We start from the raw sequence: 15625 nt of genomic DNA on the forward strand, positions 1-15625 counted from the left end.
TTTGAAAGGTTATATTTTACATTGCTTGGGCTGTTTGTATTTATCTTATATTCGTATTCTAATTGACTTATAAACAAGTCCGCTCTAGATGGACTCGCATTCACGCGCATAGGAATGCCAACAGTTTGTTTGTATAAATTACCATTAAATCTTATAAAAGTATTAAATAGAAAAAATTCTAACAAATCATATACCATATCCAAGCTATAACATCTTGAATTAATAGTACTTCTAAAGAAATTCCTCCATCGGGCTTTTTTATTAAAAGTATCAATTTTCAAAAATACGATATTAGACAAAAAAAAAAGATTTCTTTATGACCATTTTCAATTTTTCGAATACTAAATTAAGTGACAAATTTGTATACAGAGTAGTAAAATCAAATGATTCGACTCTTTTGGGTTCGGTTTAAATTCAATTTTGACCAACAAACTACGCCGGGTGAAACCTAAAAACTTGATTTAAGCGAATTACTAGCGGAATAATTCAGCAGCGGCCGACCAAGAAATAACCCTAAAGACAAAATACGCCAAAGCGTTCTAGCATTTCTATGAAGTTTCCTATCCTAAGAACTTAGATTTGAAAAAAAATTTCTTTAAAACTTTTTTAGCTTTTAATCTAAAATAACAATAAAATAACAGTTCTCTTTGATTTTAACAATTCTGCTTAAATTTTTTTTAGCTTTTAATCTAAAACAATAACAGCTCTATTTTCCCCCTCTTTATAATTTACAAGTTTACTTAAATTTTGTTTTGCAAACTAAAAAGGATATACATATTACATTATGTAATACAAAGCCCCGTATATTCATAAGGCTAGTATAAGAAGCCAAGTCAAATATCCAGGGGAGCTTTTCCCTAATATGAATTCCAGCTCAGATCCATGAAGGATTTTGATCCCTTTGTTTACAGTTGGTGTCTTGAAGAATCTGGCAAAGCCCTTCCAGGGAATTTTAATAAGTAATTCTTTCCAGTTAGTGACTTCAAAGGATTTCAAATCCACCGATGTGGTACATACTTGCCTAGTAATTTGTAATCAGAGCTCCCCTCCAAAACCAAGATTTTTCAAAAGATAAAGGAAAATAGGACAGGATTTATCTGTCAGTAGGCCACACATAGAGCCGTGTTTGAGTGAGTCTCTTTGTCAACACGACAAGGAATTTTGCCGTTTTATTTGATTCTCTTTCGACACGGCAGGCGTTCAGTTTATAAAATGCTGACATTTTTTCGATATTCTATCGTCTTTTGATGCAAAAAGAAGACGTAGATTCTTTTAATTTTCAACATCAAAATTTTGAGTTCAAGTGGCAAATTCAAAATGAAAGGTATTAATCATTCCTTTAAAAAATGATCCAAGATTTTTTTATTCAAGAATGTTAAGATTAAAATTCATTAATTAACTGAAAAAAAAGCTAACAGTTTTTTTTTTAATTTAGCAATAAATAATATTAAAGTTATATTCAAAACTAATTCCTAAAGTGTTTTCAATATGCTGTCCCGGGTCGACATAAAAGGCAGAAATCAAATGCTAAATTTTACATGATGTCGACTGTATGTAGGATTTGCAATAAATGCACGTTTTGGCAACTGACTTTCGGCAATTTAATTGCTCAACAATCAATTTGTATTTGACTAGTTGTTCAACAATTTTCCCAAGATGCATGAACTTACCCTCTATTGTTTTTTCCTTTAGAACAACATTAGAAAATATATTTGGGAAAATACAATAAGATTTAATTTCCCATCTTCTCGTTATGGAGAAAAAATTGCTGAAAGGTATAAAAAAAAAAAAAAATGACAGTTAATTTCTTTTTATAGGACCATATTAATTCCCCGTTAAAAAAAGCATTGTCATGTTTATTTTGTCATGCATCTTCCCCTTTTCGAGTTTCTAAAAAACTCTTCTCTCAAATGTTTTCTTTCCATTAAAAGAAGTGAAAAAAGGCTTTGATTTTGCATAAAAGTGTGACCGCTACATGTTTCCTTTTCCATTACAAAAAAAAAAATCCTTTAAAAAAAAATCTCATTTACCGACATCAATCAAGTTTAATTTCCTGTTTGTGTAGCTACAAGGATGAACCAGGAGCGTCGCTTGGGGTGGGCGGTGGGGGCAGTCACCCCTCTAGATTTTGAAAAACACCTTTGTTGATATTTCCATTGCAAATACCTTCTTTTAGTCTCTTTATCAACAAATGAAATAAATGAAAAAATCCTCCCTCTACATTTTCGTTGATTGCTGCCTCTGGGATGAACCAGGGAAGAGGATGTCAGTAAATCCAAAGTACTTTTGTCCTGTGTTGCTCATCCCCTTGAAAATTTTAATTTAGCTGCAGTATTCTAAGTGACATCAACTTTTCCTCAGAAAAAGAGTGAAGAAGAAACAAAGAGAGAATATCCAACCTTCTTTAGTTACTGGCGTTATCATTTTATACCACACATTTTCTGTGTTTTTAACAGTTTCAAACTACTCCCTATAATCGGTTGGTGAAGTCTGTGTGGCGACTAGCCATCTCTCTTTATATTTACACGAATCCTAAAAGCTTTTTGTAAAGGCAAAAGTCTTTCTAGTCCGGGGCCCCAAAAAACACTAAATAAAATAACCTGGAATAATTATATCAGTAAATTTACAATTTGTCGAGAAATCATAAGTTTAATTGCCTCGAAACAACTATTTTTCAGGAAATCCATTACGAAACGGGAGGCTTAAGCTGCGAGCAAAAACAAAAAAATGAAAAGAAAAAGGGCTAATACTAATTAATACGAGTTTTCTTTATGCTTTCTAAGCATAGCTTTGAACTTTTAATGAGCATAGTATAAAATCAGCATTTTTCACCTAATTAGAAGGACTCGATTTATCAAGGAAAGAAAAGCTTATTTTATACTTTCAATAATTTTTAACCCAATTAGGGTTGCTATGTCTTAGATTGACAAGAACAGCAAGGTCTTTCCTATGATAAGTAAACGTGAATATGTATAATAAAAGAAGTACAGAAAATACTATCGTTGAATACTTAAGAACACGGACTAATAGAGTTTCATACCTGTGAAGTTTGGGAATATACGCCTAGTACAAAACAACCCATGTTGCACGTTCAAACTAAATTTAGATGTTGGAGGAAAGTGTCAATTATAGTCTTATTTGTTCCTGCTTTAAAATACGAGACCCAAAGTTCTAATTTCAATAGCTGTGAATTCAATCTTGCGACTCACTTCCAAGGAGCAAAAACTCCTCTTTCTACTCAATCAAATTTGATACATGAAGTCAGGGACAAAGTTTCGCGAAAAAAACAACCTATGCTTGATACAACAATACTATCAGATACTGTTTACAGATAATTACGACAACGTTTCCTTTCTTCTTGATACGGAGCCTTAGCAACCATTAGTTACAAAGCCGAAATTAATTTATCCAAGAAAAAAAATTAAAAAAAGAAGCAAACGAGCATGAGATAGGGAGAACAGAAGAGAAAACTGACTGAAAGACAAAGAAAAGGAGAGAAAAAGAAAGAAACTAAGTATAAATCGACTTTTTTTTACCTTCAGACTTTCACCATGAACAAAGACTTGAGCAACATAACTGCTGCTCTGATAAATATTCTCTACTTTCTCTGGGGCAATATACTCTCCTTGAGACAGCTTAAAAATGTGTTTCTTTCTATCAATTATCTTCAAGGTTCCATTCTGAAAAAGGGGGAAAGCTTCGCATAAACAGCTACATGATTGGAAAAGACATTGGTTTAAATTTTTGACTGGAAAAAAGTGAAGTAAATATAACTGCATTGTTTGCGATAAAAGACACATGCTGGGCAACTATTAATCTAAAGATCCCCAGCTGTATATTTAGAAAATATTGAAAATGAGATTGCTAAAAGTTTTTTTTTAACCTTACTTATATCTATGTAAATAAGTTTTACTGCACTAAAAGCCCTAGGGCCATGGCAATACAAAAAAAAAATCCCCTTTTAAATAATTGACATTATATAAACATAACATAACCATCACATGACATAAACAAATAGAAACAGAAATCACAAAAATCTACTTCTGTGCTTCATTGCCAACCTTTGAAATGGTCCTAAATTTTCAACACTTACAAAACATTCACCCGTCATTACATTCACCAGCCATCTCTGTTCAAACCTACACTTTCCATACATTTTATTTCTCAACACACTCAATTCTACACACTCATACATCACATGACCCGCACCCTCGTCCATATTTCCACACATCGGGCAAAAGTAAGGACCATCTTGCCCTCTCCTCCTCCCTAAATACTTCCTTCTTAGCCCAAGTGGTAAACTATTCCTACTTTTCTCTTTTTTAAATTCACCTTAAACGAAACCCCTTTTTTTTTTAGCTATGATGGACCTAAAAAAACACCCCTTTTTATTGCCCCTCTAAATCCAACTTGTTTCCAACAAATGACAAGAAATTTACAAAGACAGACAATTAATGGTAAGTGTCCTAGTATTGACTTGACTACTTCTCAAAAAGAAAAAAAGGCAACATAAGCGGCATTATATTGAATAATGTCAACAGATTCCTTGGGGGGGGGGGGAGGGACCCAGTAATCTTCAATTTATAAGACTCGGGGCATCAAGCCTTAGTTTTCGCCATGGCGGAATCTAGGTTTTCTTTCTAGTGTGGAGGTTTCTTTTTTGCCAATGCGACGACTAAAAACGGTACGTGTCAGCGATCAGAGCGGCCATCCATTATTATTACAAAAACAGCAAGCATATCTAATTTCAAAATTGCATCACACTTTTTTATTTCCAAAAATTAGGAATTTTCCAACCGATGCGAACTCTTTCTAAGGTTTTATATATAGTTGTATACCAAAAAAAAACTTTCCGAATGAACAAAAAGCATATATATATTTTGTAACAGTTTATCAGGTAGCCTAGACTGGTTCTCTCTCACTTAACGTTCTTTATCAACTTTGAATATTGCTTCATTTCACTATGGTTATTGGTTCTAAAAAAAAAAATCCAGTGTCTAGTTTATTCCCCTTCAAGTGGAGCTTTTGTTAATTTTGCTGATTGTAAATGCAGACTCGAGTCATACAATTTTGCCGCCTGACAACAAAAACACTTTTGCTCTGGGTCAGAGGCTGGAGGGTTTCAGTAAGCAGCTTTGTTTTGAGTCTGAGCTTTTCCTCGCTTAGGAAACATCCAACAGCAGAATACACCCCCCCCCTTCCCTGTGATAATTTTTTGAAGAACATTACCAAAGATTTCCGCAATATTTTAGGAGAACTTTGAATACTCTTGCTCCATAGACTGCGTTTGTATACGCAAATGGAAAACAAAACGAACATCCAACTACCGCACCTGGATGTGAACTGATTGGAATAGAATCTGGCCAAAAAATAGGCAAGACCACCCTAATTCTCCCATCTCTATGCTAAAACAAAGTAGTTGAAGTTTCAAGCAAGAAAAATTACGAAGAGGAATCAATTAGTCTGTGCACCATTATGAGCAAATGTATATGCGCATAATAAGAATTTTCCCTCTGTTTTCTTTTTGTTTTTCTTTAACACAAGTTATTTTGTGAACAGCCGTCATAGCATATCATGTTGTAGAGCTCGACGCCAGTAATTCCTCTTGAAAGTAATATAGCAAATGAACAGAAACAATTGAAACTGATTTATGACACAAAATGAAGGGCTAAGCCATGCACAATAAATTATCATCCCCAGAGCAGTAACCAGATCTAATAATAAAATTATCTCTTATCTTTATTTCCGAAAATAACTAATTTTCTAACTTGTAAGGATCTCTTACCAGATATTGTAGAACCAAAGCTCTATAAATCTTCGCATTCCTACATCTTATCTAAGCTTTAGAAGCAAAATCCTGAAGGGAAAAGGCCATTAAAATGAGAAAAGGCTGACATAAGCACGACGAGAAAACGGAATAAGAAGTCGAGGCGTTTAAGTTATAAGGATTACACAGGAAGCGATGTTTTGAGTGGAACAAAGCAAATTGTCAACAACTTTAAAAACAACTTTTTGACAGGATGATATTCAGATAAGAAGCGTTTTTGTACAGTCTCTCCTATTTATAGCACCTCATCATATACAAAAACCAGGATATTGTAATTTACAATTGGATTCAGAAGACGAACAGAAACTCGAAACATTCCCACACTCAGGGGGTCTGGAACCAGTACCATAGCCGGGGGAAGGGACTAGGGGTTCCAGGATTCTTTCCCAAAAATGTGGAAACGTGACAAAATATATGCGGACTGACTTTGCAATGGCTAAAAATAATAAATTCTCAAGATTATAGACGCTTGGATTAAGTAGGACCTACCACTCCCCCTTGATTTAGGAACTAGCGTAAATTCAACAAGACCCATATGAAAAACTTGAAATTATTTTCTTTCAGACTCTAAACTGTTTTCAAGAATTTGTACACACTAAATCATACGAGTAACTAACTAAGGAAATGCTCACCCCTAAAAAGAGACGTGCTCAGGGGGCCTCACCCGCCCCCCTAATTTGAAATTTTCATAATTTTCTGGGAACTTCTGATTCAAATTATCAAATAAATTTGTAATTTTATTATTGCCCTCACTTTTTTTGCAACAACCCCCCCCCCCCATACCCCCAAAGAAAAAGATCCATGGAACGTACAAGCCCCCAAATATTGAACCTGGTTGAACTGTCTCCTTTTTACTGTTTAAGGAACCTTTGGTCAGTTTCCTTATGAACGTATTTAGGAGTCATAGAGAGACATTCGTTACATTGCTTATGCAGGAAGCGCTAATGTGCAAACAACTTCCGATGACATGAAACAGCATGTAAAAAATGCTTATGGGAAGATGAAAAACAGTTAGCTTTAAGGACTCAAGAATCTGGAAGGGAGGGGAGCAGGAAGGGTGCGCGAAAGCACAGGAAGGCTGCCCCCCCTCCTAGCAATTTCTGTATGAAGGGACACGAAAAGGAGATCAGCACCAGGGGTTTGGACCTTAAGGTTCTAGTGCCGCCATACTTACTTACTTTTTGCTTACTCAAGAGTCTGCATTCCGGTGAATTAAAAAATGCATATAATTATACGGACCACATAACTTAATGTATTAACTACACTATTTTAGATTCAGAATAGTTGTGATGTTATAATGTCGACCTATTCTAAAACTAAAGGTTTTTGGCCAATAATTTTTTGTTACTGTTTTTGGGCAGTTTTGAGAAACGCGTTTTTCCTGAATTTCCAACCCCTTTGTTTCATTGTACTATTAACCGTCATGCATTCCTAAGGTAAAGTTTAGTTACTTGTAGATTTGGATAGGATCATTTTTCGAAACATATGTCAAACAAAATGAAATTATAAAGTTGCCCCCGGGCGCAAATCAATGGAGTGTCTTCACGTTTGGTACCCCATCACCAAAGTTCACGCAATATCTGCATTCCGAATTAACAGCGGGACAATGGAAAAGTGTCTGACGAAAAATAAGATCCATCAAAGATGACACAGGACGGTTCATAATAAGCCTGATAAACTAAATGCCGCGTGGGAAACTTGCTTCGAAAAGCTTCTAAATCGACGCCACCCACTGACCCTACATGTATATCACAAACACAATCCCTAGACCTTCTGATAGATGTTGAAACCCAATCTGCAGGAAGAGAACGCAAAAAGCACCAAAAAGGCAGAGGTCTGGGAAGTGCTGAGGATAAGAAAAAATGTGGGTCTCGATACTTAAATCTTCTGTATCCACAAACATTTTGACATAGACAGTAATCTTGCAACAATTTCAAAAAGAGAAGAAATACCCAAAGACTGGACTAGAAGCACCATCGTAAAACCCCCGTGCATAAATTGGAAAGGTATCAGCCTTGTATTAGTACCAACCAAACTCCTGGTGACTACTCTCCTAAATAGAATCCAACTAGCACTGTAATATCATAACATGGATTACGGCCCAACAGGTCGTATGCCAATCTTAGGTTCACAATTAGAATTGTTCTAGAAAAATGGAAAGTAATCAGATATCATGGTGCCCTCGTTTAGCTTCTCCACATTATCCAAACTTTCTACAAGGAGAGCTAGTGAAAGGAAGCTGTGCTCAGTGAATGCCACCAATGGAAATATTACATACTTTTGAGTAATGAGGGGAATAAAGCAAAGTTTTGTGTTACCATCATTGCTTTTTATCGCAGTTATCGACTGTATTCATTGCACTAGCGGTAGTCACGGAATCCAGCTTGAGAACAAAAGACTTGAAGATCTACATTCCACTGACGAAATCCAACTAGAGCCCTGCAAGTTAAAGCTCCGGCAAATATCAGGGGTGTCCTGAGGAGGGGGGCGCACCGCCCCCATCTTTTTGGCATTCAGTAAAATTTTCAAGGAAGGCGAAAATTTCGGCAGAAAATTTGGGCATCATGGCGAAGCCACAATACCTATTTCTATTATTTCTTTTCCATCTGTTTTCCATATAGCATGATTTAACGTATGAATTTGATTCCCATTCGTTACCCAATTTATGTGGATTCGGTAGTTTTATCACACTAGTTCCGCCTGATTGAAAATTCGTAGACAATTTGAGATCACACTGCCTTTCCATGACGATAAATAAAATTTCAAATAGGGATACAATCCTTTTAATAGACAGTGATGATGATAACAGTGAGAGAAATTCACAAAAAAACCAGATATTTTGGTCACATATGCAGTGACCGAAATATCTGGTATTTTTGTGAACTTCTATCACTGTTATCATCATCACTGTGTATTAAAAGGATTTTATGCCTATTTGAACTTTTATTTATTGAAAATTCGGTGATTTAACGCGTTCATTTGGTTCCCATTCCTTATTGAATTCGGTTGTTGTATCGTAGTAGTTCCGCTCATAGGCAAACTTGGTAATTTGACAAGTTTATTTGGCTTCCATGAGCTACCGATTTCGGCGGATTCGGTAGTTCTATCGCACTAGTTCCACCTATTTGGAAATTCGGTGATTTAAGGTGTTCATTCGGTTTACTTTCACTACTATTAAACGAATTTGGTGAATTTGTTAGTTCTATCGCGCTAGTTTCGCTCATTTGTGAATCAGGTAATTTGACATGTTCATTATAATTCACTGGACTCCTATTGTAATTCATTAAATATTTGCCAATTTTGTTGTTGTAGGCAGTTATAAACAACCAATTTCGGTTGTTCTACTTGTCCTGGTCTGTCACTAAATTTTTCAATGTTTTTTCTTGGCTCTTATCTGATCCTTAGCCAAACTTGTAGAATTCGAGCATTAGGCCAATCCCGGTATTGAATTGCATTGGTTTAGTACTTCCCCTTACAAGATTCGATAATTTCATATTGTTCACATTCATTACTTAACTGTGTAGTTTGGTTATTAGTCAGAAATCCAACCGAGAAGATTAACGGAGAATTTCAGACGAATGGATAAAATGGCAGAGAATTCAAAATGCAATATTACGAAAAAGAAAATCGAAAAAAGTAAAATCTTGCATTTTGCACAAAAAATTTGACCAATTAAGCCATTGATTTTTCATGAAAGTCATTAGGCAATGGAACAAAATACCTTTAAATGATGCCTGTTTTCCTTCATATTTTTTTTTTTTTTAGGAAGAAACAAATAAGTCAATCCTACTGAGCTTGAGACTATTCAACCAGAAGTCCTCATTTCTTAGAGTCATTTTATTTTTGTAAACATGCATGACCAGATATTTTGAGCTTTCAGCTGGAAATTCTCTGTTAACTTAGGAGGGAAGTATAAGATTTCCAGAAATTTCGGACTTATCTCTTAAACGGAACATACTCAAGAATTACGCTGTGTAAGATCTGACAGAAACCGGTTTGCCTCTCTGGGGTCTGTTATGATTTGCCTATTTTGAGGGAGACAAACTACGATGTATGTATATTTTTCGTAATTTTTTGTCGTAGTTTCCATAATTTTGTGTCTATAGCATTATATTATCATCATGTTTTGGTATGTTTCATTAGGATTAACTTAACTTCACTTATTGGGTGTGGTCCATTTAACAGACAAGTAGCGATGACTTTTAACTAAACTGACAAACAACTTGTCAGATCGAGCGCCTTTTGGTTAAGTTTACAAGAAATGCAATTCGAAAGCGACTTTACTCCAACTTGATGGGAATTTTTACCATTCTATATAATTATTATTTCCTCTCCCATTTAATCTGTTCTGTAAATTTTTCCACTCCCCTTCTGAAGCTTCTTACGAGTTGGAGTTACCGTCCCTTTATCATACCCAAGTTAGGTGTTCAGCGCCTTCGGAAACAAGAAAAAAAAATTTTTAGACTGTATTTTTGTCAGTCAATCGGCCAGGTTGAAACGGGTTTGAAAAGAAAGGCGAAGTAGAATTTTGTGCATAGTTACATTTCTTCTGAGTAACGTACTCGTCGTTTTGTAAAATTAGCTTGGATTGTAATAAGAAGCGTAATGTTTCTGTAACCAGACCCAAACGTATAACCGTCAAATGCTGTGAAAGTGACGCCACAATAAATAAAGATTATTTTAAAGATTATGTTTGTCGTATTCACAACAATCTTTAAAAAACACCGACATGTGTGACTATGTCGTTGTTTAAAGACCCGTTTACGGCGTCAAAGAAGCAAAAGCGAGATGGCAATATTACGGTTACCACAACTTTTGTCAGTGAAAGTATTTCTGTGGCGGTAACTGCCTCACCAATTCCTGCTACTACCTGATGACGCCATAGTGAGTGGAGATGCTGGCTTACAATCAACATTTTCATGCACAAAATCTCTTTTTATCGCAATATATGTTGACCAGAATTATGTTCTGGGTGTCTTTAAAGGAGTTAAACAATCCCGTCATTTCCGGGCGTGGGGCGGAGGGGCGGCATCTCGAATCCTTGGAATAAATTTGCTTGTAAAAGGGAATTATTATTATTGCAGTGATTCCGCCATCTTCATCCAATTTTTACCGTCCTTCGTTCTTTCGATCAGTTCATCAATTCTCATATTTGCTAATATTAATATACTCATTTACTTCGGATTATTACATTTGTACATATCAGGTAAAAAATATTTGTCGCTATGATTTTAGCAATTAATTCGGAGAATATTCACGCTAATATGCGTTGGGACCTATTTTGGTATTGTTAGTATTATATGTAGTTTTGTTTTGTTAGTATTATATAGAGATTTATATGTTGTGTTTTTTTTTGTGACCCATTTGTTAATTAAAAAAAAAACTTGTCCAAGTATATTACAATTTATTAGATTATAAGTACTTTATAGAAAGTTAAGGCTACCACTAATGATCCATCGTCGGCAAGCGTTTATGCCCTCGGAAAATACCCCACCGTGGAAAATACCCTCCTGCAGAAAATGCCCCCTCCCCCGCAGAAAATCGTTTTTAAAGTTTCTTTTGTACTCCCCCCCCCCGAAGCCCTCTCCCAAAAAAAATTTTGGTTACGGATTTTTGACCAGAATTTTGGATTTTTTTTTATTTGATTTTGATTTTTTGGACCAGTGTGACTTGTCTCAGATAGTTAAAAAATGGAAAAGAATGAAAAATTTCTCTCTAATTATGATCTTATACATATTAGGCGATTTCTACGTATTAAGTATATTTAAAAACCAACAAAGAGAAAAATCTCAATGAAAAAAACAAAACAAACGAGACTGTGGCCAGTGGAGAGAAAAGAAAAGACAAATGCAAAACAACGCGGATATTTCGCCTGTATCCAAACAAGGCGTCTTCAGCACGAAAGAAACACAAGAAGAACAGGATAAATAAAAAACAAGATAAAACCAAAAACCAATAAAACCACCACCAAAAGATAAAAAAATTAAAAAATGTACAATAAGAAAATTTGTTGATTTAACAAATTTGCATGTTTTTTAACTAAAGACAAATAATAATTGACAGAAGCGGCTAATTGTTGCCCGTACAATTGACGAATGAAAGATCTTAAGCCGAACGGGCCAGCCATGACAAAAGCCAACAAAGATAAAAATCTCAATAAAAAAAAACAAAAAAAAAAACCGCGACTGTGGCCAGTGGAGAGAAAAGAAAAGACAAATGCATAACACGCGGATATTTCACCTGTATCCAAACAAACCGCTTCTGTCAATTATTATTTGTCTTTAGTTAAAACAAATTTGTAAATTTGTTTATTTAACATTTTTTTTTTTTTTTTTTTTTTTTTTTTTTTGGTGGTGGTGGTTTTACTGGTTTTTAGTTTTATCTTTTTTTTTTTATCATGTTCTTCTTGTGTTTCTTTGGTGCTGAAGACGCGTTGTTTGGTTATAGGCTAAATATCTGCGTTTTTTTGAATTTGCCTTTTCTTTCCTCTTCCCGGACCGCAGTCTCGTTTGTTGTTTTTTTTTTTTCATTGTTATTTTTCTCTTTGTGTTTCTTATCACGGCTCGCTAGTTTAATTTAGGATATTTTATTCTTCAATCGTAAGGGCGAAAATTAGCCGCATCTGTAAATTATTATTTGTCTGTGGTTAAAAAACATGCAAATCTGTTAAATCAACAAATTTTCTTATTGTACATTTTTAATTTTTTAATTTTTTGGTGGTGGTTTTATTGGTTTTTAGTTTTATCTTGGTTTTTTATCCTGTTCTTCTTGTGTTCCTTTCGTGCTGAAGACGCCTTGTTTGGATACAGGCGAAATATCCGCGTTGTTTTACATTTGTCTTTTCTTTTCTCTCCACTGGCCATACTCTCGTTTGTTTTTTTTTTGTTTTTTTTTTCATTGATACTTTTCTGTTTGTTGGTTTTTGTCATTGCTGGCCAGTTAGGCTTAAGATCTTACAAGTATATTTAAAGGTCAATCATTTTTTTAATTCGGTGAAAATCAGGTAGCGATTCGGTAAAATTTACAAAGTCCCCCCCCCCCATGAAAAAAGGCTCAGGACGTCCCTGCCGGCAATACCTTAACAAAGTCAAATATACTGCTAAACCTTTTCTCTTCAAGATCAATGCCAATAAAACAAAGAGTACGGCAAACAGTGGATCCCGTTGTATGTACGGTGTGATAACCAGACGGTGAAACAGATTATGAAGTTCCAACATTCGTAGATCACCATACATAGCATTGAGCCGTGTCAACAGGAAGTCAAACTCAGAATCGGACAGGCCTTTTTTTAGAAAGCTAGCAAAGATCTGGAAAAGCATGAAGTGCTCTCCGAAACTGAAGTTGAGATCCTTCAATAGCAATAACCTCTCCAGCATCTGTTATGGTTCGGAAACGTGGCACTTAGGCCAAAACTGGAAAAGAAAAGTATCCGAAAACATATGCTTAAGACGCATCCAAGATATCCATTGGACGTAGAAATTAGCAAATTCTAACATGCGGAAAAAGACGTCCCAGCCTCTGATAACCACAAGCAAAGGAAGTGGAGGTATCTTGGATCCGTGAAGTGCCAGCCTTACCTGCTTCCCATCGTTGTTTTCAATAGCAGTCGTGCGGCTCCAGAAGTGACTGCCAACATTTCTTGAATTCCCTAAGCACCCTTGGAGGCACAAGAGGATCCAAGAGTGCCTAAGCCTCTATGCCAGAACTAGCTACACTGATCAATGTAGCATCAAATAGCCAAAGTTTCTATCTTACTCTGATCATTTCCGATTTCCCAGACATTCCTAAGCTGTGCAACACACCAAGGTATTTCGCTACTTTACTTCTTCCCTTTTCTTTGTAATCTACATCCTCTGATTGCCCGAGCTTCTTGCCCAGAACTAGCTAAACTAGTCACTATAGTCTAAAATAGCAGAAGCATCTATTTTACTCTGATCGTTTGTGATCTGCAAGACATTTGAAAGCTATGCAACAATACCAAGTCCTTTTGCTATTTTACTTCCTGTGTTTTCTTTGCAATCTCCATCATTTGATTACATAAGACAAGAAACTTGCTTGTTTTTTCAACCATTTCATCACCTACCTTCATAGTATCTTCAGTAACATCCTCTGCTCTAGAATTTTTCATCTTCTATTCAAACAATAGAAATTGCCTTAACAATACATTTGCCTTAAGACGTAGCAGTGCATTTTGTTTATTAAAACTATGATGAACATGATTACAATCCCTCACACTATTCCCACGCAATCCAAGATCACCTGAACAAACTATCAAAAATTTGTGTAGCTTACTGTCTCAGTCATAGGTCAGTTCTAGTAAGTCTATGGATTTAGTCACAAAAAAAATCCCAAAGGCACAAAAAAATACAAAAGAAGGAAGTAAGCATTGCTGATAGCAACCACAAAAAAAGAAGAAAGAATACCGGCAGCCATGTTCCAACATCTCCAGTGTGAAGCCATCCATCCTCGTCCAAGACTTCTTTGGTTTTCGCAGGCTCTTTAAAGTATCCCATAAAGACGTTTGTTCCTTTGACACAAATTTCACCTTGCCCAGCGACTGCATAATATTCCATGTCAGGAACATCAACAAGCTTTATGGCACAGCACGGAAGGGGAGGACCAACATGCTCTGGCTTAGCGTCACCTTGAATCGTCAGTGTTGCGGGAGCTACACATTCTGTCTGGCCATAACCTTCAACGACCTACAAAAGAAGACGAAAGGTAAATGAACTTCAAGGAAAGTTTTGTTTTTTGCATATACAACCAACCCATTTGGCAACAGTAAAGGATGATGTAGTCCTTAACAGCTTCATCAATTTCATCAATTTTGTTCTTTTTTTATAAAAATGTCAAGAAGGATTCGACTTACCCAAGGAGGGGAGAGGGATTGATTGTCCTTTCTTGCACCTCTTTTGTTCAGTCAATATTAACATAAAGCTTTAAATGTAACTAAAACAGAAAGATAAGTCAAAAGTAAAAAATTTATTTTTTCTTTATGGCAACCACTTATGCTCCTTTTTTTAACTGATCTGTATTTTTTCTTTTTCGGAACATTCCGAATTTGGAGTTTTTACCTTTTATTCCTAGTCCTTAACCACAGTAATATTATCTTCGAATATAATGCTAGTCACCTTAATGTACGCACCTTGTATACCGTAAAAGAATAGGACCTCCACTAAAGCTTGTCTATCAGCTGAATCAAATACATATTCATAATCTAAAAACTGTGGACTTAACGGAGCTAATGATTAAGATACTTCTCAACTATTTATTTAAGGGTGAAAATTTGGTCATTGCATCCTCTACCATTCCTAAAGCCACACTGTTCTTCTCTATCTTTTAATCTAATAAATATACTCTTATCACATTTACTCTTATCACCTTTCTAATAAAGGGGTTCAATTAAAGTTTTCCTAAATCTCTAGGTACTTGTCCTTTATCGAGAGTCATGTCCATAACCTTTAGTATCCCGTCTCTAACTTTCCGTCATAACCACCATATTTCAAACACTCATTTACCACGCTATCAGCATTGGGGGCTTTATTATTTTTCCTCCTTTCCATACCGTCTCTAACTCCTTCCAAAATAATATTTGGAATCTGTCAGTGAAGGCAAATTCATAAGTAACACCATAATAACGACACTATTAGAAAAATAAACGAATGTCATCTTGCCACAAAAAATATTCTACACAATAAAACTCAGTTCCGAGTATAAGAATATCTAACAGTATCTAACCTCTCCATGGATACGCCACCGGATAGAGCGATAAAAAACCGTAATTAGATCGCCTGTATA

The 15625-nt window shown here is 35.4% G+C and overlaps 1 protein-coding gene across 5 annotated transcripts in view; it reads right to left on the minus strand.

Moving 5' to 3' along the window:
• The window catches only part of LOC148951958 (long-chain-fatty-acid--CoA ligase 1), a 215285-nt gene that overhangs the window by 49370 nt on the left and 150290 nt on the right, over window positions 1-15625 (minus strand). For all 5 annotated transcript variants that reach the window (XM_089089443.1, XM_089089444.1, XM_089089446.1 and 2 more), the window contains 2 exons: window positions 14251-14529; window positions 3537-3680 (listed from right to left, as the gene is read on the minus strand). In XM_089089443.1, the coding sequence (XP_088945569.1) occupies window positions 3537-3680; window positions 14251-14529 (423 nt within the window). The remainder of the gene's footprint in view (window positions 1-3536; window positions 3681-14250; window positions 14530-15625) is intronic.

The sequence above is a fragment of the Artemia sp. Qi Xiang Cuo genome, chromosome 5, assembly GCF_049724085.1.
Source record: "Artemia sp. Qi Xiang Cuo chromosome 5, ASM4972408v1, whole genome shotgun sequence".
Classification (NCBI taxonomy): Eukaryota; Metazoa; Arthropoda; class Branchiopoda; order Anostraca; family Artemiidae; genus Artemia; species Artemia sp. Qi Xiang Cuo.